At 34.2% G+C, this 24,398-nt stretch overlaps 1 protein-coding gene and 1 non-coding gene across 3 annotated transcripts; one reads left to right on the forward strand and one right to left on the reverse strand.

Moving 5' to 3' along the window:
- Window positions 1–954: 954 nt before the first annotated feature.
- Window positions 955–9,766, reverse strand: LOC132734378 (uncharacterized). 2 transcript variants are annotated; one of them, XM_060721112.1, is made up of 5 exons: window positions 7,716–9,762; window positions 6,734–6,883; window positions 6,167–6,328; window positions 3,845–3,988; window positions 1,378–3,316 (listed from the first exon to the last, which is right to left on the reverse strand). In XM_060721112.1, the coding sequence occupies exons 1-5, from the start codon at window positions 8,644–8,646 to the stop codon at window positions 2,133–2,135; spliced, it is 2,571 nt and encodes an 856-aa protein (XP_060577095.1). In that variant the 5' UTR covers window positions 8,647–9,762; the 3' UTR covers window positions 1,378–2,132. The 2 variants fall into 2 exon arrangements, with proteins under 2 accessions (XP_060577096.1, XP_060577095.1); XM_060721113.1 differs by lacking the exon at window positions 6,167–6,328 and having other exon boundaries at window positions 955–3,316; window positions 7,716–9,766.
- A 1,905-nt stretch (window positions 9,767–11,671) lies between these two features.
- Window positions 11,672–11,743, forward strand: Trnag-ucc (transfer RNA glycine (anticodon UCC)). The gene has a single exon. It is a non-coding gene; the product is annotated as a tRNA-Gly (tRNA).
- The last annotated feature ends 12,655 nt before the right edge of the window (window positions 11,744–24,398 follow it).

Consider the following 24,398-nt stretch of genomic DNA (forward strand, 5'->3'; position numbering starts at 1 on the left):
GTTTATACACTCACTTATTCAAATTAGACTTTTTGATTTATTTAGGAAGAGGTTACTAGATTTCAATAAATTTCTGCAATAAAAGTATTTTACTCAAAGATAAACATAGTATTATTCAATATTTTTGAAATAAATAAATCTTATAGAAAGTATTTTGTATCAAAATATCTTGTATAATTATAATGTAATTTGTGTTACTGTAAAAGAAATAAAACCTGTTGTCAAGTTATATAGAGATTATAAGGGAATGTATAATGAGATCAGCATTTTTACCTCGTTTTCAAGTAGGGATATTTTTAATTCTAAAGCAGAGTTATCTTCTGTGCAGAATATGATTCTATGTTCAAGAGAAACAGTTAATATATTTCGGTTTAAAATGGTTAGAATGTTGATTTTTTAAATATAAAAATATTGTATTTTTTCTATAAAAATGTGTGGTCATTTACATCTTAATGATGAGATTTCTCCAATTAAGAGATTTACCAGCATTGCACATGTACACTAGAAAACAGGAAGAAAAAATGCAGGAACAATTGTGTTTATATGAAATTATTCATTTGAGCCGCGCCATGACAAAACCAACATACTGTGTTTGTGACCAGCATGGATACAGACCAGCCTGATCAGGATCCATGCTGTTCACTACCAGTTTCTCTACTTGAAATAGAGTTTGTAAGCGAACAGTATGGATCCTGATCAGACTGGGCGGATGTGCAGGCTGGTCTGGATCCATGCTGGTCGCGAACGCCCTATGTTCGTTTTGTCATGGGGCGACTCATTTTATTTTTCTGCTTGAATTAACATTGAGTACATGACAAACTTGCTATTACTGATTATGTTTACATTTGTATAAATGAGCCGCGCCATGACAAAACCAACATAATGGGTTTGCGACCAGCATGGATCCAGACCAGCCTGCGCATCCGCGCAGTCTAATCAGGATCCATGCTGTTCGAATACAAACCGTATAACAAGTAGAGAAACTGATATCGAACAGCATGGATCCTGATCAGACTGCGCGGATGCACAGGCTGGTCTGGATCCATGCTGGTTGCAAACCCATTATGTTGGTTTTGTCATGGCGCGGCTCATATTAATTTTTAAGAAATAAAAGCATTAAAGAAATAAGTTTTGATTTGTGTTCCATTTCATTGTAGGTAGGCATCAATATCAGAATAAGCTATTAGTATAATGGAATGGTTTGTGTCTTGGGTATTTTCTTTACCAGGCATTTATCAAAGTACTGGATTCCTGAATTGTGACTTTCAGTAACTTTAAGCTCGGCTCCTGACGTGGGTTCGAATCCTGACAAGGGCTTTTATGTTAGGAAGCTAGCTTGCGGACCCCGTGGTTCTACTCGTGGTACCCGTCCGTGCATACTGCAAATACTGCACGGAATGGCACACAAAGTCTTTCTCCACCAGTAAAATGGCAAGTCTCCATATGACATACCATGTAGGTACGACATAAAACCAAACTACTTTAGTGAGAATCAAATAACCGCCTGTACTCGTAATGAAATTATCGCTTTATAGAACTGACCGATTATTACGTTGGCAGCAAAGATTATTGTTTACACTTTTGAGCGTTATACATGTATGTTAAATTTTATTCATGTTTACTGTTTATTTACAAAAGTGCATAAAAATATATAAACTTCTAGATCTAAATTCATTATTATGCATAACAATATATTTCATGAAAAATGTGAATGTAGCATCTAGCAATCCTCCATCATTCAACTTTTCTAATAAAAATATTACAATGATATAGACACATTCCGAACACACCCTCGCGTACATGAGCGCATCGCAATTTATTCATTCGCTATCACCTTTAACTTCAACACTCTTATAAAGCAAGTTTTGATAAGGTTGTGTTATAAGCAATTAAAAACAGACATTTTCCAGATACCAGATATTTCGAGGTCCGTTTACATAGTCTCCATTTTACTATGTAATATATCTAGGTAAGTCGAGCAAGTTATGATCTTAGATTATACAAAGTACATGTACAATTTTCTGATTCCAATTTGTGGTCCTAAGGTTCGTTTTCAAGGAATAGAAGCCATAGCTAGCTCCTTCACCAATACTAAGAAGTACACCAACGTGTGCAAATGATCAAACATCTATCTATACGTCCACTTCAATGTAATCTTCAATGTCTAATTGTACTGTAGGATACTTTTTCCTTAACAAGCTTGGTGATGGTGGGTTGTCTTCAGCCTTAAACTCTATATAATTTTCCGGTAACTCATCTGCACCAAAACTGGAGGATGGCGAGCTGTCTTCCAAGTTAAATTCAATATAATTTTCAGGTAACTCCTTTTTGATAACACTTGCATTCGGTGATGCGTCTTTGATTTTGAATTCAATATAATTCTCAGGTAAATCTTTCATAACAATACTTTCTGGACCAGAATTTTCCTCTAATTCAAACTCAATATAGTTCCCAGGTAAATCTTTCTTTAAAATACTTGCCGGTCGGACATTTTCTTCTAATTCAAATTCAATGTAGTTCTCCGGTAGCTCTTTCTTGACAATTCCGGTTTGCATATTTTCTTCCACTCCAAAGTCGTTAGTTGTTTCCTGTTTTATTTTTCTCGTAAGCCTTGCAGATGGCGGGTTATCTTCTGGTTTAAACTCTATGTAGCGATCATGTTCCATGTCAACATAATCATAGGTAAGCTTATCACTGTTGTCATTTTGTTTTGACCCCTTTGCAATTAGTTCAAACTCTTCCTCTTCAGTTAAAGGTTGAACAGACTCGCTTATGTCGTCACGAAACACGTCATTAATTTGTGCGTACGTGCTGTCACTTACCCACCAGTTTTCTATAGACTCGCTCGCAGTGCTACCTCTGCTTCTATCTGACGTCACCGAACCTTTGAAACCAGAGTCTCTGTCACTTGAGACGCTTGCATGTTTTCCAGAGGGACTTAACGAACTTACAATAGGCGGACTTGAGCAACTTAATGCGCTCTTCTCACAGTCTGTGACTTTCTTTTTAGGAAGGGACAATTGCAATCTTTTCCAAAATTTATCCAGTTTTTTTGAGCTGTTACTAGTGTCCTCAGTGCTTGGCCATTCCAGGTAAGTCACTGAACCAATGATACCTTTTAGGTTCTTATCAATGTCGGATACCTCGGAAATGTCTTCAAGCATAATCGGAATAATTCGGTGTTTTCTCTTCAGCATTTCTGTTTGGGCTTTTTGGTATTCAAACCTAGTGAATTCACTCTCCACGTATCGTGGAGTTAGGACCATGATGGTTCTTCTTGATCCTTCAACAGCATTTATAATATTGTTTGAAATTGCTGGAAACAAAAGAATATGTATATGTTTCTAAATAGTCAAAAGTGTCCGTAATAAATGCCCATTGTGAAAAGCATCTAGTTTTGTATAATGAACATTAGTCCGTAAGTAGAATAACGACCTCTTAAACAGAAATATCTGAACAGTCATACCCCGAGAATTATAACAAATGTAACCAGAAGCTCAAAGAAAAAGGGCCATTCTATCATAGCGACAAGTTTTGCTATGATATATAAAATGTTCTTGTTTCAGTATCATGATTATGGAATAGCAAAGCTACTACATTTGTAAAATTCTCTTGTAATTTTGTTGTGATTAATGCTTCCGAGGGATCACTTTGTTTCCAGATTTTTAAATTATTGCAAATGTCTCGAATTTTCTTTGGTTGACACGCTCTTTACCATCCCAGACTGCACCATTGGTCACTAAATAATAAAATAGCGACCTCGGGGGTAATATAAATCTCACTATATTCAACCGTATGTCCCGTCAAAATCTTATCTTACTAATAGTATATAAATGATAATTACTTTCTCCTGGTACGAAGTCTCTGAAATGCAAGCATAGTTTGAACCCCAGCTCTTTCTCCAGTTTAGGGTAGAGAACACGTACGACGAAATTTTCGTCCGTAGGATGAGACTTGTATGACACGAAAGCATCCCATTCTTTCTCATCTGAAATGATAAAGTATTTGATTCAAATCTGATTGATGCGGTAATAATTTATTATTTGTTTCCCGCATAACTATGGTGGCTGATTTACGCCATGTCGTATTTTCGCTTCTTCGCCGCAAAATGTGCCTCAGATGGAATGCGACTATATATACACGATATATTTTTTGTCGTATTTTCGCTTTTTTTGTCACGAAAATCCGAAATAGCGAACTTTAACGCCCCTTCGTGTTTTCGCAGGCGAAGAAGCGAAAATACGACATGGCGTAAATCAGCCACCATACATAACATTTATGGGTATTCCGGAACTTAAACAATCGGTATACCTCGACCGGAAATTGACGGAAATGTGTCAATCGTTCCGGTTGAGGAAGGTGCGACTGGTCTCTAAACTTTAATTAGTGTGCAGGAATAAGACGAGATTTGTTGAATATACGACGAGATGCTCTTACATAATTGATAATAATATATTGAATTGAATCGTTTGTAAAATCATATAGTTTGAATAGTAGCTAGTTGGGGTTAAGTCAAACAAAAGAAATCTTAACTAGATAATGTAAATAGATGTAAAAGAAGAATTAACTCAACAGTTTTAGTTGAAGAAGAATTGTTTTCTTAAAGGGACTCCATTGAGGTTTTTTGATTCTTCAAGGGACTCCATTGAGGTTTTTTGACATGATGGGACTGAAAATATTTTTGATGTAGGTTTAGACCACTAATCCTAGTGCAAAATTTAAGATCATTCGCGCACTTCATTTTTTCCAGAATAATAATTCAAATTGTAAAATGACAAGCGTTTAAACCATTTTCACTCAAATCGGGCTTAGAAAAACATAAAAATACGATTTTCAATTTATTTTATCTAAATTTAGTATATTACTTAACTATCTTTGCATGTATTTCTGTTTTAAGTGCCCCAGCTCATTCATGTAAGAAATCCAAATATTATGTTTTTAGACTATTAAACCTCAGTGGAGTCCCTTTAAGTAACCAAGATTATCATTAAAAGTATTATCATTTTATCTGGCATGCAATTTTTCAAACATATGTCATTTTACATCCATTTGCGTATTTAGACGAATTGTCCAACATTTATTGGCAGTTTAAACTTAATACTTAGATTAGTCACAACAATAAATAACAATAGCTGAACAAGTTCCAGAACATGGTGTCACAGGCCCGACAACTTTTGTTTCACTTCGGAAACACGAAAATAAGACAAGGGATTGGAATTTACACATCCTCTTTCATCACAAATACTGAAAAATAAGGTTTTTTATATTCAGCTTGTTTGTTTTATTTTAAACACATGCCATGTTTTGTTGAATGTCTAAATATTGAAGTCCTCGTGTTTGATATGTCTCAACTATATTCTCATCGTGTCATTTGGTTATGCTTCATAACTTTTTAAAACAACAATTAAATAGATATACTCACGGGCTATCGGTGGAAGATCATGCCGCATTCAAATTAATTATAAGAAATGATCCGTTAGTGGAAAAAGTGCTGTTTTTAAGTCAAAGTCGGGCAATTTAACTCATTAATTTACAGGTGGATTTCTAACGAATGTAATGTCCTTCACGCGCTTATATATATAAACCCTCGAGCCAAAGTCTATAAACACATTAGTATTAAAATTGGAATCCTTTGAATTGGCTTAGCTAAATGCATAAGGACGTAACTAAGAAATAATTTAAAAGAAAATTAGTCGACATCTTATTGTTTGGCATCATTGACCTTGGCCATTTAAATACATGTATATTAAGTGACCTTTATGTACTCTGGTGTTGTCGGTTCCCGAAATAGTATGAACTTTTTTTTTCTTATGTAAGTATCCATTATATACATATATATTAAGTGACCTTTATGTACTCTGGTGTTGTCGGTTCCCGAAATAGTATGAACTTTTTTTTTTCTTATGTAAGTATCCATTATTCATTTTAAAAAGAAATTTAATTTTGAGAATTTATACTTAGTTTTTTTTACAATTTTATGGACGAAAATTTCCCACGAGAACTGCATTTTACGAGGGATACTAACATAATAAGATTGACCAATTAGTTAGATACAGACCCGAAGACATACAACGTGGTATTAAATATTACACTCCGTCGACGTTTTCATCAAGACCTTTTTCAGGGCACAAACTGGTAGTGTGATTTATATTAAGTGGTGTCTTACCGTCATCTTCATACGCCTGGAAATAGTGGACTATTTTCATGACTAGGATAACTCTGTGTTTCCACATAAAGTATGGACCAACAACCGCTAGGGTGACCAGTATGACAAATGTCGCTACACAGACACCAACAACCCACATATACCACGTGTCCTCAATCATCTCTGTAGGAAAAAATCAGTATTTTCGCGTAACATTCGTGTGCATGTCATAATATGTAAACAAGTTTTTGATTTTTTTTTCTGTTTTTATACATTTATATTCAGTAAATATGCACTTCCTTGTATATTGTGGTTTTGCTAGCCGTTCATATTTCACCAATTTCACCAAAAAGACGTGTTATTTTATATACATGTATTTATAAAGCTTATTAAAGTTGAGAACAAAGCAAAGGAAAACACTTAAGCCTATGTCAGATAGCTAAGCATTGAGGTTTTTAACCACTGTCTTTTTGCATTAGTGGAAAAGATGATTTTAAAATATTTTGTTAGTATATATTTAGTACTACAACTAGTACTATAACATTATTTTCAAGCAAGAAATGTTTTTAGTCATTTTTAGATACTTACTAACAGGATCAGGCAGAAAAATCTCACAAAAGAATCCGGTATATCGTCGTCTGCAGTTACAATGTTCCGTGAGGTTATCTCCGTCAGGGCGAAGGTCACATTTGCCGTTCTCCCCACAATGCAAGCAACATTTATTTTCACAAAACAGACCTGTTCATCAAAAGAAACAACATTTTGAAGCTTCCATTTTACATTTTGAAGCTTCCATTTGTTGGAAATAAAGTGGAATTCTGTATAAGCATTAAAGTTATATACATATAAAATATTACCAAGCGTTCATCGGAATGAGAATACAGTTACTGGAGACCAGGGACGGTTTTCTAACTTCCGGTTCCGGGGTGCTTAGGAAATTTTAGTTGACGACGTATGCGACCAGCCTCATGAGCGGTGAAGCTGGCCGGTGTGAGGGTCCACCCCGGAGCATTTGGAAAATGGTGCATTGTTGTGCTCCGACACTCAAATATCTGCCAAAATTAGAGTAGTTTTCAGAGTCAGAGATGTTCCTCTTTTTATTTTTGTCGATATTGAAAGGTTCGTAAAAGACGTCATGATATTTTCCAAAGTTGGCGTATAATACACGCGAGTATCCGTCTATGAAGTGCTTCATTGACTTACGAGCAAAGCCTTGCCTTGAGACTAGTGTTACGAACATGAAAAGAGGAGTTAGTCGTTACAATATTTATGCACAGTTCATGCATGGCACGTGCATAAACGTAATGCAATTTTAAAAAAAAACGGTTGATGCTAAAAGTAAAATATAAAATGGAGAAAATAAGAATCTTTAAAGAAAGTCCAAAGCAGCAAATTTGAACATACATGCATACTGTAAATATAGTCATTCATAATCTGTCTCATTTATGAAATTAACATAAAATGAAAACCTAAATATCACCTTCTTATCGCGTATGTAACGTTTATGAAAGTCTTTATATACATGTACATGAAATGTATGTATACATTGCAGTATATAATTACTTAATACCTCTTGCTCCATAATCGCAGCTACACGTTGTGTTATACCCGGTCCAGGTTCCATAATCTATAAGTGTCTCATTACAAACACCATACACGCATTCAATGCCTTTAACATGTTCACACGTTCTCTCTTCTTTACTTCTTTCAATATAGTCTTCGTCACAAACGTTGTATTTTGCATTAAGGCTGTTTTCAATGATAGTATCATTTTCAGACTTCTCAAGACTTTCAGTTATTTCAACATGCTTTGTATGCAATGGCTTCCCTGCTTGCTGAATGTCTACTCCTGTATTCTTCTCCTTTCTAGCTAAACTTAATACTGAATTATTTTTCAGTGTTTTAAACACATCCATTTTGTTTATTACAAAACCAGATATATTTTTTGGATGTCGATCCCCTTCTTCAGTATGTAAACGCTTTTTGTTTTCTACTTTCGATAGCTTTTCGTGAAAACTTTCAGTTAACGACTTAAGGAAATCGTCATCTATCACTGAACCGAAGGTACCACAATTCTCGCCAAACCAGCCATCGTTACAATGGCATCGAGTTGTACCAAACGGCGCAGGAACACACTCGCCATGCATACAGACTTGACCTGAGCACTCAGTTAAGGTCGTCTTGAATGTGACACCTCTTAGATCTCTGTTCTCGATTTCTTCACTGGTGTTTCTTTTTTCTGACTCGTACTGGCATCGACCGCCATAATAACCCTTAGCGCATGCGCACTTTGATTTGCAAGTGCTTGGATCAGTGACGCATTCGCCATCATTTTCGCATTTTTTACCCAAAGTCAAGCAGGTGTCAGCATTACAATCACTGTCTGGTGTTTCTCTTTCTAAAGGGTTAATGGTTACGTTCTGTTGTTTTACTTCTATTAAAACCGACTTTACAACTGCAATAATGCAGAAATAGCACGAAAATCTTGTCAAATTTAGCATTGTTAAAACATAAGATAATTAACATGAACAGAAACATTTGTTTACGTCAGGAAGTCAAAAAAGTAATGCTTATCAAGTAATGTATTCTTTTATCGCCATAAAACTCAGACTTTAAATGGTAGTAAACAGAAGGTTTGTACATGGACCAGTATCAGTTCTTAAATAACAATGACATAAACACTTTGAAAAGTACAACAAACTTTATAGAGATATCATAATTTATACTGTCCAATGTTTTCTGTTCTGTTTTGCAAGTCGTCCGTACTGTTTTTGCAAAATAACAAAAACAAATCTGAAGGATGACATAGAAATCTTGACCACTTGTGTCATTTCATTGTTTAAGTTATATTTATGATGTATATACACGTATAAAGCAAAGCCTCTCCACGCGAAATATGTGATCTCCTCGTCGCCTATGTTTGTAAACGCCTACACGCTATTCACATAACTTTTCTTTTCCTTTATTCACTTTTCTGTAACTCCACTTGCAGAACTAATTTAGTAATTTTGATTGTTTTCCATTCCACTCACTACATGTGTGTGTATTTTTTTATCTCGAAAGATGAACTGTTCAAATATAAGACATTCAAATAGAAGACCAAGACATTTATTTATTCATTTCAAACTGTTTCAGATTGTGATTTATTAAAACGTTGTCATCTGCATATTAATTATGTATTTATTCAACTCCTATCTAGTGTCTTTGATGTCGAATAATTAGCGGAAAACAGATTATATCCAAATTAGTTGACACGAATAAGATGTTAAAGATGTGAAGAGTTATGTCCTTTATCATCAAGCAAAACATGTTTCTTTATACAAATTTTAAAAATAAAATCATTTCAAACGAAATCATTTCAATCCTGCATAACACTGAATGTTTATTAAGAAAAATTATAACACAATACACTGAACAGACAAGGAAAGAGAATGTCTCCCTGCTTTAAACCGCGTTCGTCATAAAATAACACAAGACAAGTGTATATATATATAGAGCGACTAATTAATTACTTGTCAAATGTTAACTGTCACTCAAATGAAGACAATAGTACGTCATATTGTTTTTAAAGCAAAAAAAAAATGTTCGTCAATATTCAGTTTGACCTGAAAAATATGCGTGTGACATTTAACTTTTTATATCGTTACCCATGTAAATGGATTTCATATACTTGACACGTCATTTTAATAGGATTTTTCAAGTTTAAAAGTAAAGTAAGTTTTCATTTTACATTGTAGGTATCAAGGGATGTTCGGAAAACGAAGACTTTCTTTATAAAATCCAAACGCGACACAGGAGAAGCCAAAAAAAGTTGCACTTAAATGATTACCATGCATTAATTCCTCATCCGAAGGTCCCATAAAGATATTAAAAGAATTGCAGATGGTTGGGTCATATGGCCTAGAATTGCTATAGTAACAGTGCTACCCCCCCCCCCCCCCCCAAGGCAACCAAAAATTAATAGATGTCTATTTAACAAGAAATTTTGCAGTATTGTAAAATTGTTACAAAGACCTTATATGGGCATGCTATGTGAACTTAACAACCGTTAGAATGCTATGAAGCGAGATAACTTATGAAATATCTTTTTAAAATTAAATAATGGTAAAAAATAATTATAGTCTATTTTTGAAATATTTGTATCATAGAATATCTCTGTTATTTTACACGCATATGACTATTGCACGTAAAATGAATAATAATTATGTTCCGGAACAAATTACATGTATGTTGCTTTTTTAAGTAGGATTAACCGTTTAACAATCATTTCATGCATACACCAATCGCTCTTAAAGAAATATGTAGACATATTTATTTCATAAAGGTATTTTGGATTTTTTATCATTTTTTTGTAATCTACAAGCAGAAGATTAACAGCTTTTAAATATACTTTAATACTGCTTTATATATAAATTGTAACTTGTAAAATAATTTACAACCAATATATAATAAAATCTAAACGTCTCATGAAACTACAGGATTTTGATGTTGTAAGAGTAATTACATTTACTGCATGTTAAGATTTACATTTCGTGTCAGTTCGTCTGCATGTAAGATTTATTTACGGACAGTTAAGAGTTTGAAATGCCAGTAACAGTGTGTTTAAATATATATATATATCTACTTTGTCATCAATATTTAATATTTAACACGTTTAACTCTGGTGTCAAGGACATTTTCTCGTGCACATCAGTACATGCACATCAGTTTGATTAACACAATATGTTAAACCTACGAGTACGTGGCATGGAATAAAGTTCATGCCTTATAAATGGAATGAGTAAACTTTTGAGAGCAATATATATATATATCTAATAAGATTAATCATTTAATTATTAAGAACAAAGGGACAGACTGCGATTTAATACTCGGACCACCTAGGGAATTAAATACCTTAAACCTCAAAGTCCTTAGTACAGTCTTAAAAGATAAAAATAAAAGTCAATTTCATTTATTTGACGTGTCGGTTTACACTTAGGGTAGGGGGTGTATCAGATCTTATATAGGGTCTTGTCCATGATCTGGGACATGCATGTAATTTTATTGAGAAAGAAATGATCCAATTCATAAATTGACCACCATAATAATGTATGAGTAACAAAACTATATGAGCAACGTTTCTTTGTTGTATTATAAATTTCTTGTCCCCGCATTTTTTATATTGTTATTGTATGCATATATATAAATTTACCTTTATATCTATGCAACGACAAAAAAGTTGGATGAAGAATTATATAACAGAATATGTTAAGTACTGGGAAATTCAGTGTCTTTGAATCACACATTTAGTCTGCGATTTACATATGTTCAGTATATAATGTATTATTATTTTTTTGCTTCCCTTTCATACCAGACAATATGAAGGCTACACATATTTCAAAGTTTTTATCTCATATACGCTATATTTATGTGTGAGAAGTTGAAAGATGTTAGAATAACAGACATGCTACATGCAGTAGCTAGATCGCTGACGTGGCCTGTGTATCAAACATGTTTAAAAATACTTCTTCTTTCGTTACAGATATAGCGTCGGTGGTGTAAAGGTTAGCATGGTTGCCTTCCAAGCAGTCGATCCGGGTTCGATTCCCGGCCGACGCAGATACTTTTTAATCGACGAGTATTTTTTTTTTAAATTACCATTCGTGTGATGATTTATATATAATTCTATAATTTCCTATTATGAATACCAGTCTAATTATCACGTTGCTAAGGCCGCCATGTTTTATTTTTTTAAACAAACAAACGATATTATTATAATAATACAAAATATTTACACAAATAATACAAATACAAATATTTTTATTTCTCTCAAACCAAGAAATTGACAAATATAAGCCGCGTCACGACAATACCAACATAATGGGTTTGCGACCAGCATGGATCCAGACCAGCCTGCGCATCCGCGCAGTCTGATCAGGATCCATGCTGTTCGCTTACAAACCCTATTATAAGTAGAGAAATTGATAGCGAACAGCATGGATCCTGATCAGACTGCGCGGATGCGCAGGCTGGTCTGGATCCATGCTGGTCGCAAACGCACTATGTTGGCTTTGTTGTGACGCGGCTCAGTTATATAAGCATACAGGGGGAGTACCTTGGGTACTTTTAACATACAAAGCAAGGGCATGAAATAAATTTATACGTGTAATATGCATTTGATTTTCATTAAATGAATTTTTCAAAAATATCCTTAATAAATATAGTAATATAGTATATAAATATTGTATAACGTTAGAAATCAATCAGTAATTGGTATTTTACAACACAAAAATTGAACATCATGTGAAAATAATCTGTCAAAATATGACGTGAAATTTTGCTTCTATAAACACTTGGTTTTTCACCAATATGTAGTCAAAAATGTGTTCTATCGACCATCCATTCGTGTGTAAGTGATCCGGCCACTGCAAAGTGCCCAGTTTGAGTTCGAAAAGGTCGCAGCGCCATTATAAGCGTACGATATATTGGCAACAACCAATAGTAAACAACAGCGCCCTGACACCATTTTTAATCCTATAGATGAAGAAAACTATAGAACATCTAGAACCTTAAATATATTTATGTGCAAGCCTCTGTGCCACTTTAGGGCATCGAACTTGTTGTTTGAAGCTGAGCGTCCCTACATATATGCATGAAAGCCCGTTTTGCCACGTTCCTCTAACTTGTTTCTTGCACAGCGCCGTCATCTCACGTGACACACCACGTAACCTGTAAAACCTTACTTCTTTCCAACACTATAAGGACGCCTACAACAACTCCCGGTGTAGAATATCCAAATTATTTTGCATGAGTTTCCATACGATCTTTAGTATACTTAATCTTTTTCCAATAGAACTGAACTTGAAAACAATCTGTTGTAATATCAACGTTTAGGTGCAAAAAAATTATTATACTAGAAAATTGCGAGTTAGTAAATAAACTTTGTTTGCTGGTGATAAAATCCAACATGTTTTTGGAATAAACAATATAAAACAGGCAAATAACTTCTGCGCTTTTCCTTTTCCTACGCTTATTAAGCCCATATATTTCAAGCACGTGTAATTTATTTCCCCGCCGCTTTAGGGCTTGGCTGCGTGACAAAAGGGGGATAATTTATCAAATGAAGAATTTTTTTGGTAATATAATAAATTAGTTAATGAATGAATGCAGATTTCGTAAAATATCAGATAGGTAAGATTACATACTCACCTCATCATTTACCATCGGTGCGGTATATACTCACCTCATCATTTACCATCGGTGCGGTATATACTCACCTCATCATTAACCATCGGTGCGGTATATACTCACCTCATCATTTACCATCGGTGCGGTATATACTCACCTCATCATTTACCATCGGTGCGGTATATACTCACCTCATCATTTACCATCGGTGCGGTATATACTCACCTCATCATTTACCATCGGTGCGGTATATACTCACCTCATCATTAACCATCGGTGCGGTATATACTCACCTCATCATTAACCATCGGTGCGGTATATACTCACCTCATCATTTACCATCGGTGCGGTATATACTCACCTCATCATTAACCATCGTGCGGTATATACTCACCTCATCATTAACCATCGGTGCGGTATATACTCACCTCATCATTTACCATCGGTGCGGTATATACTCACCTCATCATTTACCATCGGTGCGGTATATACTCACCTCATCATTTACCATCGGTGCGGTATATACTCACCTCATCATTTACCATCGGTGCGGTATTTTTGTTACAAAAGTCTCGTGAGGAGTTCTTTAGTAATTTAGTTAAAAATACTCCAATTACAAATATTGGGTGTGCTTTTCAATGGTGATAATTTTAATTTTATGTACCTGCAAGCTCAGGCATACTCTTTTGCAAAAAGAGATTGAAGGATGTAACAACTTTGGTAGAACGTCATAATACTAATACTGAGCATAACAATATGCGAAAACTAAAGTTGGTGACTGACTTAACATAAGGGAATGTTTCCCATATTTAAGGACACAGACTATTCTTGGGTTTGTGTACCTTTAAAGTATACACTAGTTTTCTTTATGAGGACGAATCAACTGACGTAGTGACATTCATTCTTTGCATTACAAAAGATGCACATCATTGTCATCTTTCACTATAATCTCAGTTTACTTCTTCGTGTTCTTTCAAAGCAATATTAACAATAACACACTAAGCATTGACTGATGTAAACCATTTCACTTAAAGTAAAAAATATAATTAAGCATATATGGTATACATTTGTATTTTAAAATGGCTTATTATTTTATCAAAACAAGATAACTCAGTAATAGTTATATATTACTATGTAATTGTGTAACCTCCCTTCACTTCCTATTTTTAAACTGAGAATCTCTAGCCACATGTGTTAAAAATTCATATATAATTACAATTTTGTTATCATACATGTAGCATAACATAAATCTTGGCGAATCCCCGATCATCTATAGAAACTGCTGAACAAGAAGTCTGTCGGGGTTATATTTGCCATTTTTGATGAAACTCTAGTAATGCGAGTCCTGCTCAGGATTTCTGGCCACACACCGGCCTCTCAAATCCGGTGTACACAACGGGCAAATAGAACTAAATTTCTATTTAACTCAATAAACCCCGTAATCAGCGGCGTTTGGTCCTCACAAGTAAATAATGCGGAATAAAAAAAAATGTAATAAAATGGAAAGTTGAATAGGAATAAGTTATCATAGGTTGTCGTCAAAATCAGGTATTATGTGATTAAGTGACCTACTGGTGATTAAGCATTATTAAACAAGCAATAATGGAACTATCGTGGGTAACCGAAAATAATCACAAATACAAGAATTTTGTGGTTTTTAAGAATCGGATTTATAACATCTCAGATTGCATGCACGGGGTGCCTTTTTACAGGCTTTTTAAGTACAATCAAATAAAAAAAAATCCATAAACAACACTAGAAACGGAAGGCTATATTTGATTTAGCTTGTTCGTGTTTTGGCCCCCAAGCACCGGCATTGTAAGTTGGTGCTACAAGATGATGATAAAGGCAAATATATAGGTTCTGGGTATTGCACATTAAATAGTAAATTTTAAAGACCTAAACAGCAAAACTAATTTTCAGCAATTAAAATACATTTAGAAATTATTATGCATACATTCTGAAGTGAGGATGGTCTGTGTGAAGATGATTTTAGTATCCATTTTATAAAATACGTCCTTCAGAAACTTACGATATTGGCAACACTTGTTTTATTTCATGTGTTTTGGCCTCAGAGAATGTTTGTCAAGAAGTGGTAAGAAAATTAAAAAATCACGTGATGATTCATTACTAATGCACCTATCAATATTATGCCCGCCCGAGGGGGGGCGGCGGGCTGACCTAGGGGAATTTGACATCTTAAAATGTTTGAAGTCTAAATCCCCACCCTAGAGACAACCAATTCTGTCTAAATCCCCACCCTTGAGACTGCTTGGTGCATCAAATGCCCCCGGGGTAGGGTAGGGTCAATCAATAAATAAAACTGTTATCACAAAAACAATGAAAAATATAAGTATAAAGGCTTATCATTAGGAAAATAATGAATCCAGATTAATGGGCCTCTGAAGTAAGGTAGGTATAGTCACTCTAATGAGTATATATGTATCAATTGTAGTTTAATAACTTTGATAGTATTCAAATAATTAGACTTTGAAGATACATATAAAATGGGTATTTTCAAGTAATAAAGGGGCATAATTCTGAAAATAATGCATCCAGGTTATAGGCCTTCTTAGTATGGTAGTGGTAGTCCCACTAAATACCGTACCTAGTTTCAATTGAATATCTTTCATAGAATAGAATGTATGACTTAAAAAACTTAAACCATTGCGGACACGGACACACAATCGATCGTATAAGCTCTTTAATATTTTACATTTATAGTTTAGCTACAAAATAAACCTACTAACATAGTTTCTGACTCCACATGACCCAGTTTCTGTAGGGATGGTAAGCATGCTGACCAAGCTTAATTATAATTGAACCATATCTGTTGCCTCTTAGAGTGTTAAAACACTAAAAGTTGAGGACATCAGACTTGCGAAGACAGACATTCACCTATCATGATCACAATAGCTTCGTGCTCACAGCTCAGATGAGTTAAAAACTTACAACACTTTAACTTCTTATTTTATTTTAACATTTAACACAAAAAGTCATTAAAAAGGACATTCTTCCTCCTCCTGCGGCCAAACCTGGACACTTCCACATTTTTACCTGAAATAGAGGGCATTTTTATAATCTTTAAGGTTTCAAATTTATTAAGTTTCATTTAAATTGGACCAAAAATGTTCTAAGATTTGACCTAGTGACTTAATTTTTGACCCCTCATGACCTAATTTTGAACATGTTCTAGATTTCATAGAGATGAACATTTACACTAAGTTTAATGAAGAATGGGCCAAAAATGTGGCCTCTAAAGTGTTTGCATTCTATTTCTAAGATTTGACCTAGTGACATAGTTTTTGACCCCACATGACCCAACCTTGAACTTTGCCAAGATTTCAGCCAAACATTTTGACCAAGTTTCATGGAGAAACGTCAATTATACGAGGGTTGTGCAAAAAATTCGTGCACTGCAGTTATTGTCGTGAGAATTATTGATATAAAAACATTAATTATATATCACTTGAAGGGGAGTTATATCTCAAATTAGAAAACAAAAGAAAAAAAAACGTGTAACCGGCATGTCGTGAAAACGAATCGTCATACAGTTACCTTGGTAACGTAATACCGGCGCACGACAAAAAATTGGGTTAGTTCATTACTTTGAAGCATCACGGTATTCGTTAAACACTACATATTAACTTTAACTTTCAGGGAAAAGTGTGTGTACGTTTTCCTAACGTCACTAAAAAATATGACGCCATTTGCACTATTGTAACTGTCGTAAACAAACATTTGTGTGTGGTCGTCAATAGTGTAATTACGTGAAAATGTTAGTCGCTAAACGTCTGGAAATACGGACGATCATTAATTTTGGTAAAACACCAACAGATACCTACAAAGAACTTAAAAGGGCAAGAGGGACAAGTTCAGTGTTACGGAGGCTGCTTTTTAAATAGCAAAAACGCCATGTAGAAAAGAGAGAGAGAGAGTCGGTAGACGATGACAACCGGTCAGGCAGACGTCCGTCCATAATGCCGGCGCATGTGACGAGGGTTGTCCAATATATTTATGCACTGGTGGAATATGTTACATGTATTTTGCATAAAAACAGTAAAAACTACGCAATACTTTGCATCTATTATTTCCTCTATTGACAGAAAAACAAATTATAACATAAAAAGCAAATACCACTTTACAAGCAACAAACAATTAATACAATTACATTAATGAACTAACCCAATCTTTTGTCGTGCGCCGCTATTACGTTACTAAGGTAACTCAATGACCATTCTTTTACACGACACGCCGGATACTCGGCTGTTTCTTTTGTTTTCTTATTTGAGACAGATTTCTCCTTCAAGTGATATATAATTCATTTATTTTTATTAATAACTCTCATGACAATAATTGCAGTGCACGAATTTTTTGGACAACCCTCGTAGCTAACAATGAACACAAAGCTACAAAAAGAACTGACTTAATTTTCTTAAGCTAAGTTGCATGGTGTACTCACAATCTGGTGCACTTTCTTCGAGAACCTGGATAGTAGCAGGAGCCTGGATGGGAGCTTGAGTCGGGATATATAGGAGCTTGAACCTTAATAGGAGCTTGGGCCTGGATAGAAGCTTGAACCTGGATTGTTTAAAAATTAATAATTAAGTAGCACAACTTAACAAAGATTTTCAACATATATTTTTGATAGATAAAACAGTAGCTTGTTTTTAATTCTATTGGAACAAAAATGGTATTGAATTTTGATTTTCGTTTTTTTTTTAAAACACATTATTTTCTAACAATTCTGCTGGTACTAAGTCTATCAAACTAATCTTGCAATTATGGTGGGGAATCACGTGATATGGAGACTACATGACATGGTATTGCAGCAATTGATAATCTTTCAGATTCTGGTGTCCATGTGAGAATTTTTGTCAATATCTTTGTTTAACAGAAAATATTTTGGAGTATGCGTCACTGACAGGACTTGCAGTAACCCCCAGTAACATTCAGGGCCCTCAATCCAATTTGGGGGAAGCGGGTCGCTACCCTCAGCAGGGGGAATTTTAGTGTATGGGGGGAATTTTTCTCTTTTCTTTTATTATCAAATACACTTATTTAAATATCAGCTGTTTTTTATTTACATGTAAAAATCCATAATAGGTAACACTAAACTGTTCAGAAGTGATTGATAAGATTTGAAGAAAAGTTTTTTACACCTTACACCATCAGATCTTTATGCTGCTTAGCTTTCTTTATGATTCCCCCCCCCCCCTTATCATTTAGAAACACATCCAGACAAATGTCTCCATTTCCACTAATATGAACAATAGATGGACGGACCTAAAGTAAATTCTATTCATACACTACATTTCTAGTGTTCTAACACACCTTCTAATAAGACAAAGCTTCCTTTTCTTGACTTTGTAAAACATTCGTAAAAATCGGCCTCGCGAAAATATGTGACAAATGAAAATTTGTTTGTTTTCTGTTTACACATCCACAATTCTAGTTGTTTCTGATGTAAATTATATAAAATTAGATTGATTGTTTATTATAAGATCGTTTTTCATCAGTTATTTAATAAAGTATCATGAAAACAAAACTTACAAGTTTGTAATTCACGGCAAAATTTACCGTGGTTGATGTAACATTTTGAAGACAAAAAAAAATGATTTCATGAATAAACAATTTGAAATCAAATTGTTGATGGGAATTGTGATTTTCTTCTGCATATTTCTGTTGAAATTTTAGCATTTTTACAGGATGAAAGGCCAATATGTGACGGTAGATTTTTTTTTTGGGGGGGGGGGGAACAAACGGAAACGTGCAGACATGTACTGTACGATATTTCGCTTACAAAATAGACGTCAAATAGATGGATTTTAATTTTCAAAAACAACATTAGTTTTAATTTTTCTCTTTAACACTTTATATGTTATGAGGGGGAATTTTTACCTCTGTTAGGGGGAAAAAAACATACTATTTTGGTGGGGGACTGCGGCCGAATATCGGCCGCAGATTTGGTTGATCGAGGGCCCTGACATTATAAACAATATTGTGCTTTTTCAGGAGAATCCACCAATTTTAAGTTTAAAGGAACATAATGCTTTTGTGAGTAAAATTTCAATTACTGAATAAACATATCATACTTATCCTCTTATTGAAGAAAATGGTTCATTTCCGCATTACTATTCTTCAGAAATTATTTTTTCCTCCAAACATACCTCCAGTTATTACATTTGCGCTACATGAGCGCAATATATTTATAGAGTATTTCCAAGATTTTGTTTCATGTCTTTAAGAAATCAAATGCAAATTTTTACATCAGAATTCTACTTGATGTCATTGGTGTGAAACTGAATACTCTTTTATTTCAAATAAAGTTTACAAATGCATAACGGGACTTTAAGATACCATGTTACATCACAGGTCACCATATCAATGATTCCCCACCATGTCAATGATTAAAAATATACACATATTTAGACCACAGAAGTGCAATACCCCATATGTTTTGTATGGCTTTCAGAAAAAAGAGTTTTTTTGGCCTCAGGCTCATTTAATGTTGAGGCAATCATTTATGAAATTCAACTCATAATGTCATTGTGCCTAAATACCTTTTCCAAAGACCGTGTCTCGGACGCCTTTGCCTTGTCCCTTTTTCTGTTGGCAGAAACACTTGTCAAATGGTCCAACCAAATGTTCACCTGTTTAAATATAAATCAACATTTAATACACTCACATTTATCAGATTAGAACAAAGCCTTAACATAGTTTCTGCAGATTCAATTTACTTTTTATTAGAGCAAGTCATGACCGTAAAGCAATACAAGACCAATGCAGATGAAACCGATAGCCAAGATTCAAAGCCTCGTTATGACAAGCAGTTGAAACAGTAATTGATAAAAAACAATGATGGTAATACATCTGAAAAAAGGATATTATTTCATCTGGATCTGTTTTGACATACATTGTATTTAAATGCATTTTCTTACTTTATTAAAAATCATATTCTAACAGAGACATAGATAACAGAGATAGGCTTCTTCCTAGCCAGTTAAAATATCGCGCGTGCCTGCTAAACTTAAAACTTGTAGCAAGTAAAACTTATTGACCAGATATCAAAATCAGTAAAATAATACATTTTCTGAAAACTTATGCATTTGTCTATGGCTGCAGGTAAAAATATTTACAGTTTCCATTTAAATAAATGATACATCAATTTTTAAAGAGAACTTCTTGATATTTTTTGTTACAAAACTATTCATATGACAAAAAAACTGGCTCAGTGGGTATGTTCTGCCATGTTTTTCTAAGGGAAAGGCATGGAAAATTACCAATATTTTAACATGCAGCCATAGATGAAAGATTTACCTTTCAAAGAAAGAGTACTGTATATATAATATTTAAGGATCAAATGTACATCCATTTAGTTTTATTTGCTACACTTTTTGATAGGCATGAGTGATATTTCAATGGAGTATATAAGAGCTGCTTATCTCTATGTCTCTGATTCTAACAAGGCTCACGGGAACTACTGACTTGGAGTCCCGTGAGTTTAGCCTTTGGATTTTGACTCCCTTGCACGGATGTGCAGGCTGATCTAGATCTACACTGGTCGCATAGGTGTTAAGATAATTAAAAAATGAATAATTAATAACATAATTCTGTGTGTAGATTCTATGTATTCAACATCCGTTTTGTGTCACTTGATCAGTTCATTCATACTGCAGTTAAAGGGATTATCTCAATTGATACGACATTTTCTGCTGTAATCGTTATATTCTACAGGCAAAGTGAACGTTCTTTTGTGGATTTAGTATTATTAATACGATATATGTGTCAGTTTCATGTGATTTCCAACGCCTTTCAGACTCGCAAAATAAATGGGTCTATTCGCAAAAACAGATGACAAACATGAATACCGCTCTCAACATAGTGTCTGGGTATAGGTGAAAACAAATGAAGAATACAATCCCTGTATACCTTTGCAAATAAATCCCAATTCTGGGGCAACCTTCTCGCCTTATCCCACAATTTTCTCTACCGTAGAAAAATTCGAAAAGTTTCATGCCTGCAACTTCAAAAACACGAATAAAAATATCGCCGTCGTCGCCAAAGTCTATTACCCGGGACCCGGATTCCATAAGTTTGTCAAATTCCCGCCTGTCAGGAATGGTCTTCTGTCTAAAGCCCCGTGTATGCCCCCCCCCCCCGGTAGGGCAAAATATTGACAGGTGCATAAGCATATAAATAAATGGGGATAACTTATTTAGTAATATTTCAAACTACGAATTGCGTTACTTCCCTTTGTTATCTATGCATGTATCTCTCCGATACCAGCTTTCTCACTTTAGCAACATCTGAACATGTTATCATATTTACAAATAAAATCAATATGAAAGCTAGAGTTTTGTTAATATCCATACAACATAAGGTTGTAAAATGTTTTTTTAACTTGTTATTTTGTACTTTTCAACTAATATATTTTTAAAAGTACGAAAAATCCTTATGCTAATAAAAACCAGAACTGTAAACACAAATCACACTTTCAATGCACTTTTGCTACATCTCGATGAATCAATTCATAATGCTACTTGCACTCTTAATGAAACCATTTTTGCCATTTATAAACTGATTGTCAAACTGTCATCTTAGTTTCATAGTCAAAATTTGGGGGACAAATTTTAGTTCACTATTCAATCGAAGATATATCAAGTTTTTTTTCTTGTTTTTTTTATTTTTATTTTTTTATTCTTTAATTGGGGGGGGGGGGGATTGGGCTTTAAACTAATGTACGGAATCACTGAAGACATTCAGAAAGTGAAAGTATTGTCATGAAATAGCAATATGTAAACAAAGTAGTATTTTGACTTTTATACTTAATACTAAATAACTATAACTGAACTTATTCCCAGACAGCAACAGGAGCAATATACAATATACCTTTAAATAATGAATGGAAAGTTTAGTTTTAGTTAAGTACATGTATATACTTAATATAAAATTTACCACCCCATTGAGGTAATTTGAAATTTATTTACAACCACATTGAGGTAATTTGAAATTTATTTACCACTATATCGAGATAATTTGAAATTTATTTACCACCACATTGAGATAATTTGAAATTTATTTACCATCACATTGAGATAATTTGAAATTTATTTACCGACACATCGAGATAATTTGAAATTTATTTACAACCACATTGAGGTAATTTGAAATTTATTTACCACTATATCGCGATAATTTGAAATTTATTTACCACCACATTGAGATAATTTGAAATTTATTTACCATCACATTGAGATAATTTGAAATTTATTTACCGACACATCGAGATAATTTGAAATTTATTTACAACCACATTGAGGTAATTTGAAATTTATTTACAACCACATTGAGATAATTTGAAATATATTTACCACCACATCGAGATAATTTGAAATTTATTTACCACCACATTGAGATAATTTGAATTTATTTACCATCACATTGAGATAATTTGAAATTTATTTACCACCACATCGAGATAATTTGAAATTTATTTACAACCACATCGAGATAATTTGAAATGTATGCGACTTTCGAGCTTCACTGGTGGGAGACGACCTCATACACCAACTGACACCTGGGTAGAACCATCGTCGTTCCGTTAGCAAGCTATCTGTATAGCTTTCCTACATGAAAACATCCGAAGTTCCTGGCGAGATTCTAACAGCGGTGATAAAGTGGTTTGAAATGAGAGACCACAGACTCACCATCTTTTTTTGTGTGAAAAAAAGTCACATTTTGAATGTCACTCACTACTAAACACTTCTTAAATATTACAAAACTGTCTAGGAACAGCCTGAAGACAGCCCTAACAGGTAGTTCTATTCGTTTGTTTGTTTGTTGGGTATAATTTCAGATATAACAATTATTTGCCAATTCTCAGAGTTTTTAAGACAGTTTCTAATTATCTTTATTATAAGACAATCACCAATCCTTAACTATACACACTTAAACTTTGTGATTCGAAAAAACACACAAAATAAACGAGAAAAACGAATGGCAAATCACCAGATGTTAATCTTTGGGGAAAGTGCGGATTATTTTGGGTCGTATATTTATTGCGTTTTATGAACTATATATGTGTTCTTGAATGTCCTTCTAATTATGTTTTATGTTTATTGCATTAAAGTGCGGATAATTTTGCGTCGTATAATTATTGCGTTTTTGAACTATGTGTTTTTGAATGTCCTTTTAATTATATCATATGTTTATTCTACATTCAATCTATGAACTGATATTCATTTTTTCAGATCTTAGCCGGATAAATGATCCCACTACATGCTAACTTTCATGGTCTAAAATCGATCTTGGACTTTAGCATCTTCTTTGATCATTTTGGAGCTTCAGTCCTACTGGGACAATTATTTACACGTATTAGTGTATTGCCAGCTTCAAATTTCTTGTATGACTATAATTTGCTAGTTTGCCAAACCTTTATTATGTCTCCCAAAAGTTTTGGGAGACATATTGTTTTTGCCTTCGCCGTTTGTCTGTCCGGTTGTCCGTCCATCCGCATTAAGCTTGTCCGTCCTTTACAGGTCAAACTACTGGTAAACGAAACGTAAAAAGAGTGATCAGTACCATCCCTAGTTGTGCATATCGCCGGCATGTTCCGCTTTGCTGCACAAAATGGTCACCAGAGCTAAAAATAAATAATTCTTGTCTGGCCTTCACATGTCAAATTAATGGTGGGATTTCAACCAAACTTTTCAGGAGTGATCAGTACCATCCCTAGTTGTGCATATCGCCGGCATGTTCCGCTTTGCTGCACAAAATGGCAGCCAGAGCTATAATTACAAAAATCTTGCACGGCTTTCACAGGTCGATTTCAAAGAAGATTCACATTAGTGATCAATACCATCCCTAGCTGTGGTGAGATGTCCACCAAAATTCACAGGAGTGATCAGAACTATACATAGTTTTGGGAGACATATCTTTTTTGTGACAAAACCCTTCTAGTTTTAGTTTTGTTTAGTATACGCATTTATTTTACTTCGAATGTCTTGGAAGCTATGAGCTTATTGAAATACTCTCGAATCCGTTCCTGGAATCTTGCTTACGGAAACAACGGCTTCCCCTGACG

This window comes from Ruditapes philippinarum, unplaced genomic scaffold, assembly GCF_026571515.1.
Source record: "Ruditapes philippinarum isolate M1 unplaced genomic scaffold, ASM2657151v2 ctg3645_1_1_1_1, whole genome shotgun sequence".
In the NCBI taxonomy this organism is placed as follows: domain Eukaryota; kingdom Metazoa; phylum Mollusca; class Bivalvia; order Venerida; family Veneridae; genus Ruditapes; species Ruditapes philippinarum.